The 15,552-nt window shown below is 32.8% G+C and overlaps 1 protein-coding gene across 1 annotated transcript in view; it reads right to left on the bottom strand.

Annotated features, from left to right (window-relative positions):
* The window catches only part of LOC131847681 (serine/threonine-protein phosphatase alpha-2 isoform), a 55,162-nt gene that overhangs the window by 35,031 nt on the left and 4,579 nt on the right, over positions 1 to 15,552 (bottom strand). Inside the window, exons 3-4 of the mRNA XM_059197312.1 lie at positions 15,178 to 15,394; positions 3,827 to 3,915 (exon numbers count right to left, since the gene is read on the bottom strand). Of these exons, the coding sequence (XP_059053295.1) occupies positions 3,827 to 3,915; positions 15,178 to 15,394 (306 nt within the window). The remainder of the gene's footprint in view (positions 1 to 3,826; positions 3,916 to 15,177; positions 15,395 to 15,552) is intronic.

The following is a 15,552-nucleotide window of genomic DNA, read 5'->3' as shown; positions in this document are numbered from 1 at the left end:
TGGATTAGTACTTCGTAGCCCATTTGATACAATACTGTTGCTGGCACAGCTTGTCTACCATTATTTTTATAAATGTTGTATTTTTGATATCTGTTTTTTATATATCACTTTTGACTGTTATTGTTATTCTTAGCTATGAGCCCTTTTGAGAAATATACAGGTTTATAACTATTATTTGATTTTCAATAAAATAATCATTGTGTTCCCGATCCAGTCACAAATACCTTTAAAAATTACAGCCTGTATGTTATTTTGATGTATAAGTTATATTGTAAAGTTTCATAAAAATAAATTTAGTCGTTTTTGCTTGAAAGATTAACAGATACTTACAAACTTTCGTGTTTATAATATTAAGGATGTAGTAAATATAATTAATATAGAAAATATTATATACGTATATATCATGTGTCAACCGTAATACAACTCATGCCTTACCATACCAGAGTACTAAGATATCGTGCCTCTTGTCCTGTAATGTAAGAAGAGACAGAACTAAGTACTCACCCAGTCGACAACTCTCCACTTTCGCCTACGCCTGATTGAAAATTATTTAGTTACTTAACCAGTTCACACGAGGAACTAATTAACAACATTATAGAAGAAAATATAGATGGAAAGAGAGGAAGGGGAAGACCAAGACACAGCTATATCAAGCAAGTTAAAGAAAAAGTTGGAGTCGTGTCGTATCAACAGCTGAAAGGACTGATGGAAGATCGTGGAAGGTGGCGGGAGCTCCACCGACAAGAGCACAGCTCTTAAATTATGAATGAATGAACCAGTTCATTGTGTATTTAATATTTTGACTCTAATGAATTAGTTCGTTTTGGTAGTTTGTATTCATATATTTCAATTTAAAAATGTAAAGTTACAACAATTATTTAAAAGAGCAACCCAAGTTTTTTTCTCATTATTCTCGTGGTGAGATAACTTTCCGAATGAACGGCAGATTAAAATATAAGTATAAATATTCAAAAGTGCATAAATTTAAAGTTTATTTGAATAAAGAATTAATTTAATTTCTATTCTATTCTCCCTCAGAAGCAAAACAACTGACCGCAACGTCGAGAACAGATCAACCGATCGAATTACCGAGTATGAAGATATTACAGACTAGCTGTACCCGCGACTTCATCCACGTGGAATTTTACTTCATTTTCTAAAATAAAAGTATCCCAAGTTACTCATTATTACTTCAGTTACCTGCCAATAAGTCTCGTCAAAATCGGTCCAGCCACATCAGAGATTAGCCGGAACAAACAAACAGAGATACAAAAATAGTAAAAAAAATTATTGTGGTGTATATAGCGTATTTATATTCATATGCCTGTAGTAAAAATGGGTTATTTCAATATTACAAACAGATACTCCAATTTTATTTGTATGTATAGATGTATAGATAACTGTGTATAAATGAAGTTAAATATAGAATTGTATTGGCCTTCGCAATACGCTGAGTCTGAACCGATCGCTCAAAAGATATCAAGATTCCGAGTTATCTCGTATTATTGCTATCTATCAAAATAGAATATATTTTTATATTTCTAACTGTGCTCGAGACTTTGCCCCTATGATTGTACATAACAATTGAAGAGGAAAATGTTGTATATCATTACATCCACAGGATTACAACTAAATCGTATTCAAAAACTATATCTTATTAATATTATAAACGCGAAAGTTTGTGAGAATTAATAGATATTTGTTACTCTTTCAAGCAAAAATTACTGAACGTATTTTGACGAAAATTTACAGTAATATACCGTAGTAGTAGTACCTTATACGAATCAGAATAACATAATAACATAGGCTACAAAATTCACTAGGGTGAAACCGCGGGCGCAACTAGTTTGTAAGAAAACGTATTTTGATATTACTGATATATAAATAATAATAGACAGATGAATCAGTCAGGGGCTTTTGTTTTCTGTTTATTTGACAAATTAAAAAAAAAATAGAAATGTTCGATTTCTGTGTAAGGTAAGGTTAGTAAAACAATAACCCTACATCCAAGTGTGACATTTTAATATTATTGCGAAAGAGATAGATCAGTCAGGGACTTTTATTGTTACATTCTTTGACGAATTAAAAAAAATCAAAATGGTAATATCTGTGTAGGATAATATAATATAATAACCCTATATTTATAAATAAATAAAAATAGCAGTTGACATAAAATTTACAATGTGCACTCATTGTATGTATGTATACATACAACAACTAGTTGTCAAGTTGCAAAAGGCTGCACCGTTAATTAGCACGTTCATTTAACGCTCTAATGGGCCGATAATCAGATCATCGGATTTCAACAAACACATCGATGCAACCTGGTTATTTGAGACCATGTGTTTATAAAATCAGCTTCAAAATCACCATGACAATCCCACGAGTAAATACAAAACGCGAAACATTAAGTCAATAGCGTCATCGACGTCATTAGGGAACCTGGGTGGTCTAGCGGTTTGAGTATTGCCCCATTTTCAGATGGTCGCGGGCTCGATTCTAGGAGAGTTCAAACATTTGTATTGTATCCGTCAGCGCTTATCTCTACTGTTATCCGTACTAATATTACATGTGGAAGTCTATGCATTATTCGCATTATTTGATATTATATTCGTTCATAATTTAAGAGCTGCGCACTTATCGGAGAAGTTCTGGCTATTTTGCACGATCTTCCATCAATCTTTATAGACGTTGATACGACACGACGGTATATATAGACAACACGACATAGACAACACGTGGTTATCAAAATCACTATCGCGATTATCTTTGAAAGTCCTCAAATATGAATAATTTACCTCGTTTTTGCGGCATTTTTCAATAATCCTTCGCTTCTATTGATCGTATACAAACAAACGTCGACAAATGGAATATCCAACACATAAATAATTTTTCAATTCGAAGCAGTAGTTCCTGAGATTAGCAGGTTCAAATAAACAAACTCTTTAGCTTTATAATATTAGTATAGATAATAAAATTTTACGTGAATATAGTATGTGCAGTCCACATTATACAGTTTATATTTAGATAGGCTATTTATTGTCTCAAAAAACAGACAAAATCGCTAGTATGTACCGTCCACACATACAATTTATATTCACATCTTATCTAAAAAAAAACCGACAATATCGGTCTGTACATATGATACACGCACAAAATGTGACAAGCCCCGCAAGGAACAACAGCGCATTGGAAAGTCCAATATTCATACTTTTATTGCATCGCTACGCGCCATGTAATAAGGGTTTATACAAGATGTATTTATAACCAATTTTCACACTGCGCCATATTGCGGTTCCACGCGCGTTGTATATGCAGCAAAGCATAAATTAATTTATAAAAAAATACTAGCGACTCGCTCCATATAAACTCATGGCATTATGTTGTTGTTTAACATTATGTTAAAAAAAACAGATTATGTTATATTAATAATGTACATAGTTGTTTGTAGTGAAAACAATTTTTAAAACTGGCTTATTTTATACTACGATGGTGGCAAATAAGCATACGGTACATCTCATGGTAAATGGTTACTGTAGCTTATGGACGCCTGAGACACCAGACGTGCGCGTTACCAGCCCTTAAGAAACATTAATATACCTTTCTTGAAAAACTAACTAATTATAATGTTACTTGGAGACTCTCTTATTCCTTTAAACCTCTTATATAGGCCGATGTGAAACTGTTGCATCCGGACTTGATGTCGTGGCAAAGGGGCCCCGAGGCCCCAACCTTATTTCCCTTTAGGGCGGTAAAGATAACTGTGTCTCTCTGTGCATTAATAAAACAATATTTATAAAAAATCTTGATAATAAGGAGTACTCACCTATTGCAGCTACAGGCAGACAATTGAAGCAATCTGTGAATGTTTTCCATAACTTGATGTTATACCTCCTTTTGCATTCATCGTAGAATCTGTGGGCAAGAAATTGCAACCTTATTAATATGAACAGAGAGTTGGTTACTCTTAATCTTTATAAACCTTTAAAGGGGGAAATGGCAAGACAAACCCTCAGATCAATTTAGTATGAAATTTAAAAATTTATATTAAGATTTCTACCCTATTTCTTGGCGAGTTTGGTTCAGTTTCAAATATTTGACTTTGCCGTGATTTTACTACTTTGGCTTTGATGTAACTGTCGCCTACATATAATACGTGAGCATCACTGCGGCCATCACATTATCACGAGACAACCGTGATAACGTGTTGCCATTCCAGAGGACTGATGACATGCCTATTATCTAGTAGTTTCATAGATATATCTTGATATACATAGGTATTATATTAATATAAGCACATTTATATACTGAATATAAAAATGCATACATTTATTAATGTAAATGTTTGTTATTCTTTTACGCAAAAACTACTGAACGGATTTTGATGAACCTTAACTGTAGTATAGCTTATGCATCAGAATAACACATAGGATATACTTTATATTGAAATTTAACGGGTAAAACTGCGGGCACAGCTAGTATGTACATATACGCAAATGTTGCAACATCTATTACACAGACTTAGGATTTTTTTTGCAAAACTTCATTTATAGAACCAATCAAATTTTGTTATTGTTTATAAAAAACATGGTCTGCAGTAATAAAACTGGAAGTATACAACGTAAATGTGCTTGCATATCATCTACAATGTATTGGATGGTGTCCAAATTTTTTTATACCACGGATAGTGGGGTAACAAGTGATCCGATGGAAATAACCACTTTTAGAGGTGGGGAGGGGATTGTTAGTAATAGGGAATATTGGCCCATTGTTATCGACTACCATAATATAATTGTTCAAATACGACAATGAGCACGTGACACCCACAAGGGGTGTCAGAGGAGCTCCCGCGTACACTTAGATTGTGGAATGAACTACCTGTCGATATTTTCTTACAGAATGGGGTTTTCAAGATGGGTATATTAAGATTTCTTAAGTGTCGACAACGCGCACCTGACACCTCTGGTGTCTCAGGCGTCCATAGGCTACGGTAACCGTTTACCATCAGATAGGTCGTGTGCTTGTTTACAACCATCGTAGTATAAAAAACAAATACATTTTACTTATAAATAAGTACATAATAAAAAGACTCACCGAAACTTTGTATTGACAAAGGGAAACGGATACAAATGTTCGTATAGTATGTGGATTGAATTTGCGACTATCGGAAAGTAAGACAGTGTGTTAAACCAGTAGACCACCGAGTTCATGGAGGGTTATTTACATACAAGTACATTAATTATAACAAAAATGTATACCTACTACAAATTGTAACTATTTTTTATGTGTACAGAAAACAGGTTCAAATTAAAATTTCCAAGTCTCCATTCTGAGAACACATTAAAAACAAAGGGGCTGAATTCTTCTGTTTCTTTGATTAAAACTTCGAAACTATTTCAAGGATTTTCCTCAAGATTTTGACGTGGTTTTCCTCAATATAAATGTTTAATTTATTGTGCGAGTTGCAGATTCTTGACGGAAATTGATTACTAGCTGTTTACTGCCAGTTTACCATCGTGGAATATATTATTCATTATAAATAATGATTATCCAAAATGATCCAAATGTTTCGGAATTTGAAAGAACCATAGGTATATATACATCATAAAAAAACATACAAAGCAAACAAGAATAAAACACTATTATAATAATATGTAAAAGGAGTTTAAATATATTACACTAGCTGTGCCCGCGGTTTCAACCACGTAAAATGTGTTTATGTTATTCGGATGTATAACCTATATTATTGTAAAGTTTCATTAAAATCCATTCAGTAGTTATTGAGTGAAAGAGTAATAAACATCCATCTATCTATACTCACAAACTTTTGCGTTTATAATATTAGTAACATAAATAAATTTAAAATTTCGCCTACGTACATGAACAGCATCAGACACATCATGTAATCATTTAACCGTCGTGATACCACTCATACGTTGCCATTCGAGAGGACAAGATGTCAAGCCTCGTATTCTGTAATCTCACTACCATAATCCACTATCTCAGCCTCGTATCCTGTAATCTCACTACCATAATCCACGATCTCACTATAACTACTTTCCCTACCCTTCAACTTAACTACTGCTCTAATGTTGTTGGCCGCTGCTGGCTTTTACGCTTCACCGGACGATAGGGGCAGTGCACTAGTGCAGATGGCACTCCAAACCTGCGGAGGACTTATGGAGCGGCTGAAGGCCAACTCCCGCCTAACGGATTCGACTTTAGTTTGAGGGCACCGCTAGGGATTCGAACCTCAGCTCAGGGAGGGCCCTTTAATCAAAACACACACTACTTGGCTGAAATCGATAAAACTGAGTTAGGTACCAACGCCGATGATTTTTTAGAAACTCTATCTAGGAAAGCTAAGTTGTGAGCGGTTGGATAAAGTTTGTTTGTGTAGGGAGATCACACGACCAACACGACTGATAGGCCCAACCTATCAGATGTCAAATCGTGTCTTTTACGCTGTGCATGATTCGATAAAATAATTGTGAAATATCGTTATCAGATAAAAATAAAATGAATGGAATACGATAATGTGACTCATAGGTATGGTATAATATAAAGTCAAGTGGATGATAGGTTACGCTCATATTTGGTTATGCATAATATATTTCAATATATTACGACAAAGGAATATATATAAAAAGACGGTAGATTTGACATATCATAAGAGTCTGTAATAGACCTACATGAATAAAGATTTTTGAATTTAAATTTAACTCTTATTAACAACAAAAATACATATTATTAATAAAAAATATCATTAATAAGCTGTGCCTTGACCAAATAAAGAAAAAATATTCAATAATCTAACTTTTTTTCTCATAAAATGTAGCCTATGTCCGGATATATATACATAAAATCGGTGTGTCTGTTTGTAATTTATAATTAACAGCTTTTCACTAAACACATATATAAATACATTAAAAAACAAATAAAACATTTTTTGTCTATCTGCTTATCTATATTATATATATTATATGCTAATATTTGTAACGGGTAGACCGATTTTGACGGGACTTTCACTTGCATATAGCTAATATAATTAGGAGTAATTCAGGGTACTTTTATTTTTTAAATATTATTTATTTTAATTAAAAAGTTAAATTCCACGCACACTGAGTCGTAGGTTACAGCTAGTTAATATAATCCAAGCACTTTTTAAAGTGACTTGAATGGCAAACATGTTGGTAATTGGTATCTGATGGATGGTATGGCGAAAATGTCAAGATAAGAAATCGTCGAACATCATTTAACAAGTACATATATGTAGGTACATGTATATCGTATGTTGCAGTCAATCTCCGGCCCATTACAGTTCATTGACATTTGGTTACGAAAAAAAAGTACACAAAAAACACGCGTCACTCATTATTGTGGAATGCGTTACATAATTTGGAGACTGATCTGTTCACGTGTGGGTACAGTCACGTTTCTAACCGACTACAAAAACTTAATAAATTTATATTATTTTGTTTAATTCCGCTACATTAGACATATTAAAAGAGTCTGTAATAGACTCTACAATAAACATATCTTTATATATCGTCTATCAAATAGAAAAATGACATTTCTCAAAATTAGAAGCTAGGAATTTCCCCTTTTATATAAGTCAATTAAATTAACCACGCTGTCTTAATCAATATCTAAATACTTTTAAAATGATATATAATACTTGTGTGTAAATTAAAAACTTTAAAAGAGGAAATAATTTAAATAAATTTAAAAACTTTAAATGCTTGTCTACAAGACAAGACAAAAATGTACATTTGAATACTGCCATTTTTCTATTTAACCGACGATATTAATACAAGCGAGATTATCATTCCGTCAAAAAAAATCGTTCATAATTACATAAGGACAAAAAAGTTTCTTAAATTATAGTAGATATATATATATACAAGAACTGGCTTTTGCCCGCGGCTTCGCTTGCGTTAACTTATCCACTTAGGGGTAATTTATCAAAATCCTTACTTAGGGAATGCCTACGTCATAGTAGCTTTATGCATGCAAAGACAGCCCGATCGGTTTAAAATTGACAAAGTTTCATACAAACTTTCATCCCCTATTTTATCCCCTTGGGAATAGAATTAATAAAAATCCTCTCTTAGCGGATGCCTACATCATAACATCTACCTGCATGCCAAATTTCAGCCCGATCCGTCCAGTAGTTTGGGCTGTGCGTTGATAGATCACTATGTCAGTCACCTTTGAGTTATATATATTTAGATAGCAGGTATATTCCCGGCCTATTATACTAAACATACTCTAGTATGTACTTCAATTTGTCTAAAACTATGTATTTACGTTAAACTATATTAGTATTTATATAAGTAATTCTAAAATGGCGGTACATTAAATAATTATAGGACCCTTTTCACATGAACTTGTCTGAACGAAATTCATCAAATTTCATCAATATTCATTAAGTACGAGGTTCAAATTTAGTTAAAATTACTATGTTATATTAGCATATACACTATATCTAGAAAGTTCATTGTTTATAAATGCATGAGTACATTATTTAGGTACTAGTGGCACGTGCAGGGTTCTCACGTGTGGACACTTACAGCGCATGAAATACTTCCAATTTTTAAGATTAGGAAGTTTTAGTAGGAATACTATTTTTTTTCTGATAATAAATATAGCCAGTGTCATTGAGGGATAATGTAGCATTCCAATGGTGAAACAATTTTAAAAATCCGTCTTGTAATTTTTGAGTTTGTTCGTTAAACATTAATATTTTGGTATGTTTGTAACGACTTATATTCAAATTAAATTTCAAAATTCAATATATCTTTATTCATGTAGGTCTATTGCAGACTCTTATGATATGTCAAATCTACCGTCAGTTCGCGAGTGATTTCCAGATGAGAAGAATTGATAAGAAACTCAGCTCGTATTCTTTATAATATTATAGACTAGATATATGTTATACCAAGCCAAGAGCGACATACCTATAGTACTAATAAAAATATCACTAAGACTTGGTTTTAATCTTTTTCATAAACGACCTAGTGATTGGGCAGTTTTTATTAACGTTTTAAAATGCATTTGCAATTTTACACTTTGCTTCTCGGAACAATTTGGTCACTTCCATAACCATTGTTTTTTAGCCTGGTATATTCTCGAGGTACATATACATGTGTATATGTAACTACATTTGTACATAAAGAAAGTTAATCTGACAGATTGACAGATAGCATATCTTTTTAACATACAGAAAACGTGATAAATCAGAATTCAAAGAACAAGTTAAGTTCACGATGTTTAGTCATCAAGTTTGTATGGATCGAGGATGATGTCATTTGTAACGGTGCAAAGTTTAGGCGGAATAATATTTCGAGTGGTTTTACAATTTGATATTATCCACGTAATTATATCTCATAAATCATTAAATGGTGTATATTTATTCGTTTGTAGCCAACAAATAATTATAGTTCAGGATCTTCTATTACAAGTGTAAGATATACCAACTCTATGTACTAGTAAAAGTATGTTTTATAATAAAATAACAACTATATAACATTAATTTAACTATGTCTCTAACACAATTCACTTTAGCAATTAAAATACAACCAGCACATCCTGTGCTCAAAGACCGAATGCCGCGGCCTACAAAAACCCTCCCTTTTGTACAGAGAAGATATGAGTGGAGGTTATATGCAACTAGTTTAACGATACCGAGTAATAATGAAACTACCTTCTTTTAATATAAAATATCAGATTTTTCGAAAATATCCATGTGAACCCTAACACAAGTATTTAATTATTTTTACAAGGAGATTCCAGCCCTAGCTTAAAAAATAAGGTAAAAAGTATAACGAATAAAATTATTATTACAAGTAGCAAGTTAGCGAGAGGTTCTTCTATACCTAAAAAAATCTATTTATTGTTATATAAATTTACGTAATATTATTTTTATATGTAACTAGTTACTTGCCCCGGCTTCGCCCGGGTGTACATGTACTATACATATAGACCTTCCTCTTCAATCACTCTATCTATTAAAAAAAAAACGCTTCAAAATCCGTTGCGTAGTTTTAAAGATTTAAGCATACATAGGGACGGACAGACAGCGACCGCGACTTTGTTTACTACATATACTATGTATACTATATAATGAAGTATAAAATAATCTTGGATCTTGTTAATATTTTAGTAACCAGATTTTGTTATATTTTTATAGGGAAAGTAAAAGTAAAGAAAACATCTTAAATAAAAAAACGAGGTGAAAATCGAAAAATAAAATGTCCCATACAATTTTTTTTGTCATTACAATAGCAAACAAGCTAGCGGCCATGTTGGAAAGTGGCAACCGATGCCCTGGAGAAGCACCATGTATGCTTTTCTATATATCTTTTTTTTATGTAGAGTATTTAACACCGACCAACAAATTTAATAAATTATTAGCTTATTTTTGTAATAAAGAAGCTTTCTACATTGGCGTAATTTTTCGTCCCACCATCCGTACCTACATTACGACCTGAGTACTACAGACAATGGCCTTGAAAATACCATGTCCTAATCCCATCACTAAACCCTGGTTACGATTTGAAACCGATACTATGAATCCCGTATATGACGATTTATGTGTATATACAAGAAAATATTGTTATCTACGATAGCGGCAAAGGTTAACTTTCGTTGATAGTAGGCGGTAGCTATCAAGGATTGTTTACAAACATGAGATAATCTCGTATAAGATCGCCATTTTAACTACCTAGGTGTTTTTCCTTCAAGTTGAATTTTTAATGTTCAACTGATCCTGATATAGCAAGTAATAAAATTTCCAATTGATTCCATTAGCCTCTCCTTTTGATAGTACATATTTTATTTATATTAATAGCACATACTTGTACATCTAAGGAACAAAATTTATAAATAAATCAATAAATATGCATCATATGAAATAAGTGACGACCTCGGTGTTCTAGCGGTCTAGCACAGCACAAACATTTGCATTCATGAGTATGATTGTTTGTAATGGTCTGGGTGTTTTCTATGTAAATATGGACTTATACAAAAAAAATCTATGTATTTATATCAGTTATTTAGTACCCATAACACAAACTTTAGCTAGCTTAACTTGGATCTAGATGGCGCAGTGTGAAGTGTCCTGAGATTATTATTATTATATGTAAAAAAAAATATGTGTCACGTTGTTTGTCCGCGATGGACTCCTAAACTACTGAACTGATTGCAAATTTGATTTGCACATTGTGTGCAATTTGATCCAACTTGAAATATAGGATAGATTACATCTTAATTTATAGTCGCAATATTATTTTATGCAAGAACCTTAGCTACAGCAACGCATGTCTGGGTCTGCTAGTAGTATTATAAATACGAAAGTAACTTTGTCTGTTGCGCTTTACCGACTAATTTCCGTTATTTTTGTATAATTGACATATATATTTCCTTATCATATATAGAATTATCTTCGTACATTTTTATCTTAAGATATAGATCGTTGATGTCATTACTCGTATATTACGAACAAAGAAAGAATGTACTAGATAAAATATTGTTATATGTTAACTGTAAAATTCGACTGAAGTACTAAACATGTCAGTTTTGTTTAAATTTATGAAAAATAATGATATGGAAACCCAGAAAAAGTAACAGCGCTATCTAATCCCAAACTAAGTAAAGCTTATACAATGCTTAGGCTACTAATCGACTCATAGACATACCTAAATACATATATTTTGTTCTTTATAAAAACATATATACACAATATAGGAATAACAATGGTAATTGGATTGTTAGTAAAGTGAAATGCTATTGCACTGCTGGCGATGTACTATATCAAGTTGACCTCCATGCAGTTTCCCCTGGACTCCATAGTGATAAGTTCCTGGTGAATTTGTCACAATGGGCCAACTGACATAATCTCATGTCCATTTTATATTATAACCCAGTAATACTAATAGTTGCCGTGCGAGAATCGAAGGCGCGATCGGATGTAAAAGTACTGTGCTAAACCGCTAGACCACCGAGGCCGTCACTTATTTCATATGATGCAGATTTATTGATTTATTTATAAATTTTGTTCCTTAGATGTACAAGTATGTGCTATTAATATAAATAAAAATAAATAAATAAAATATGTACTATCAAAAGGAGAGGCTAATGGAATCAATTGAAAATTTTATTACTTGCTATATACCGCGGATTTATCCATTATGTAGTTAATAAGAAACGGCGACTACCGATCATACGCCCGCGTTGTAAGTACTTTTTTGTTTTTAGCGTTCATTCTGTAATTTTTTGCTGGCCGTGACAAAACAAAAAAATATAAATAACGGTAAGTAAGGTCAGCGACGCGAGGTACAATATTATAATAATAATATTAACCCTGTACAATTCACATACGCGTCTAAACCCTAGTTCAGTAGAGCTTGTGTTATGGGTTCTAGACAATTGATAGAAATGCTTAAATACATTTTCCTTTGTAAATAAATAAAAACATACACAATTCACATAGAAAACACCTAGAACAATGTTATAACTAATAGTTACTCATACTTGAACACAATATAATATAATATATATATGAGAATGGAAACGATTGTAGGCCTTTGCCGATTGGCAAACAGATCCGCAGAAATTAAAATAGATTAATACAAAAGTTTTTTCGCTTTTTAAATTTTTAAAGTTTTATGTTTTTTTTTAAATAATGTATAAGTTGATATAGGCTATAATAATAATAATAATAGATTTGTATTTCATCTTTATCTATTTTTATATCTTAACATCTATTATTAAATTGCACCGCCTTATTATCTCTGATCACCGCGACGGTTGACTGGTAGAGAATGCCACCAGGCATCAAGTTCGCTATGTATCCAATTTTGTGTACAAAATAATCTATACATATAAATAAAATTGGAGTATCTGTTTGTAATATTGAAATAACCGTTCTTTACTACATGCATATGAATATAAATACGGTACATACACCAAAATAACATTTTTTACTATTTTTGTCTGTCTGTCTGTCTGTTTGTTCCGGCTAATCTCTGAAATGGCTGGACCTATTTTGACGGGACTTTTTTTGGCAGGTAGCTGATGTAATAAGGAGTAACTTAGGCTACTTTTATTTTAGAAAAATAATGTTAAATTCCAGGCGGACGTGGTCGCGGGAACAGCTAGTATATAAATAAAACAAAACAAATGTAGACTTATTGATGAAGGTTAGGGTATATTATATATTCTGTGTTCACGGTAGCATCGCGTACTATGAGTTCCTGCATATATAAGTTTTTGTTTCGTGATCACAACGCGTGACCATACGCGAGTACCATGTTTGCCAACTGTATGAGGATCCTCGTATAATTTCGAGGTTTTTGCCTTTGGTACAAGGATATTTACATCCTCCTACAAGTATGTACGTAGTTTTAACCTAGGAATATCAGTCAAAATATTATTTACGATTTTGGAGAGCCAAATTGAGGTAATAAAACGTTCAATTAGATTGTGTTCTTTTCGTATGAGATTAAGCGTCAAGTTTGACAACCCTGGCGAGTATCCACATCCGGTACAAGAGGATCGTAACAAAAATATACCACATACCTACACACATATAAAAGCCAAATTGAGTTAATACAGAACATTTAAATAGATTTTTCTTGTTCGAACTAGATTAAAGTGTTATAAATTTGGCAACCCTGACGAGTATCCACTTCCGGTACAAGACGAACGTATAAAAAATATGCTTACATACATACTAAAAATGTTATTGTTTTAACAAGTTTGTTCACATTAGAACCTAACTGCATATTTTTTGTTGAGACGCAATAACAATTGATTATTTTTTTAATTCGTTTAAATCTGGTTATTGTGTAGTAAGGGGTTATTTATAATTTACGCTACATGCTAAGAGGTTGTTGTGACAAGTGTGGGGCTGTTCAAGTATTACGTAAGCAGATTTATCACAATTATTTACCCCTCATCCCCCGTTGTCAGCAAAAGTAAGCAAAGCTCTTACCCCTCCCCCATGCTTACGTAAACATTTCTCAATTAATGTATTGTTTTTTTAACAAAGACAATGTGAGGGTTGCCATTCGTGTAAAAAAGTAAATTACGACCGATGACGTAATCATCATACAGACTCCCCCACCCCCATGTCATCCAAAATAAGCAAAGAAAAGACCCCCGCCCCCTATAGTGCTTACGTAATACTTGAACGGCCCGTGTGACATGACATGGAGAAGTCACAAACTTCATGAGAAAAACAATGACCATGGTATTTTTTTTTTCATGGATGATAATGGAATTATGCACCCGCCTGCGCTAACGGTTTACGCTGGCGGGGCATCAGTGGAGATAAGATGAACATGAGGTCAGGTCAGTTGGCTCATCGTGACGAATTCTCTAGAAATTAATCATGATGGTTACCAGGGAGCACCGCGTGGAGGTCGTCCTAACATGGCACATTACTAGTAATGGGGTTTATTAGTTCCTATTACTAACAATCTCCTTCTCCTCATGACCATGGTATTAACCCGCCTTATCACGCCTGGGAAGTCTCTTAGATTGGGACGACAAAATTCAATTTTAGTATTAAAACCATGTGACCAACGCTGACAGAGGATTACTGAAATTGATTAACGTTTATGGATGTCCCAAATGAGAAAATGTAAAAATATTGATTGTTATCTTATTAATATTATAAAGTTTGTGAGTCCATACTCAAGTATGGACGTTTGTTGTCATATGGAAGTTTGTTACACTGTCACACAAAAACTACTCAACGGATTTTGACGAAACTTTACAGTAATATAGCTTATACATAAGAATAACAAATTTAAAAAGATATTATGTAAATTGGGAGAAATATAATGATAAATAAAGTAAGTGTGATTCAGATAAAATTGCGTGGTTTAGCTTGTAGTACACATATATTCATTGTAAACACCAAGACGTATTCTGGGATAATTATTACTTTTCCATACGATTTAAGGAATATATATAAAATTTTTTTATAGGATTTTATATATATATATAAAATCTTTCTCTCTACAATTTTCAAATAAAACGAATCAAGAATTAATTACCCTTATATACCTTTACCCTTATAATTAATTACGCTTACAGGTGCCGTCGTTCTGTACACATACGGAAAGTTATTTATAGATATAACTAAACAAGATATAATAAAACACTCACCCATAAATTCTATTAATGCTAGCACACTCATGGTTTCCTCGTAATAGGAAGAAGTTCTCTGGGTATTTGATCTTGTATGCGAGCAGCAAGCAGATGGTCTCTAGGGACTGCTTGCCACGGTCAACGTAATCTCCGAGGAACAGGTAGTTGGACTCTGGTGGGAACCCGCCATACTCGAACAACCTCAGCAGGTCGTAGTACTGTCCGTGAATATCTCCTGTAGAGCAAACGGTTTTTTATTAGAATAGAATAGAAATTTCAAATAAATTTATTATAAACACTTTTGAATTGTCATATTTTTGATTCTATCACTCATTCGGAACGCAGATTCATCACAAGAAATTTGTGTGCTGCTCTTTTGATTAATGTTTATAG

The sequence above is a fragment of the Achroia grisella genome, unplaced genomic scaffold (genome assembly GCF_030625045.1).
Source record: "Achroia grisella isolate CSIRO2021 unplaced genomic scaffold, CSIRO_AGI_Agris_v1 utg109, whole genome shotgun sequence".
NCBI classification, from domain to species: domain Eukaryota; kingdom Metazoa; phylum Arthropoda; class Insecta; order Lepidoptera; family Pyralidae; genus Achroia; species Achroia grisella.
Note: the sequence above shows the minus strand (reverse complement) of the source record. Positions and strands in the feature narration are given on the sequence as shown.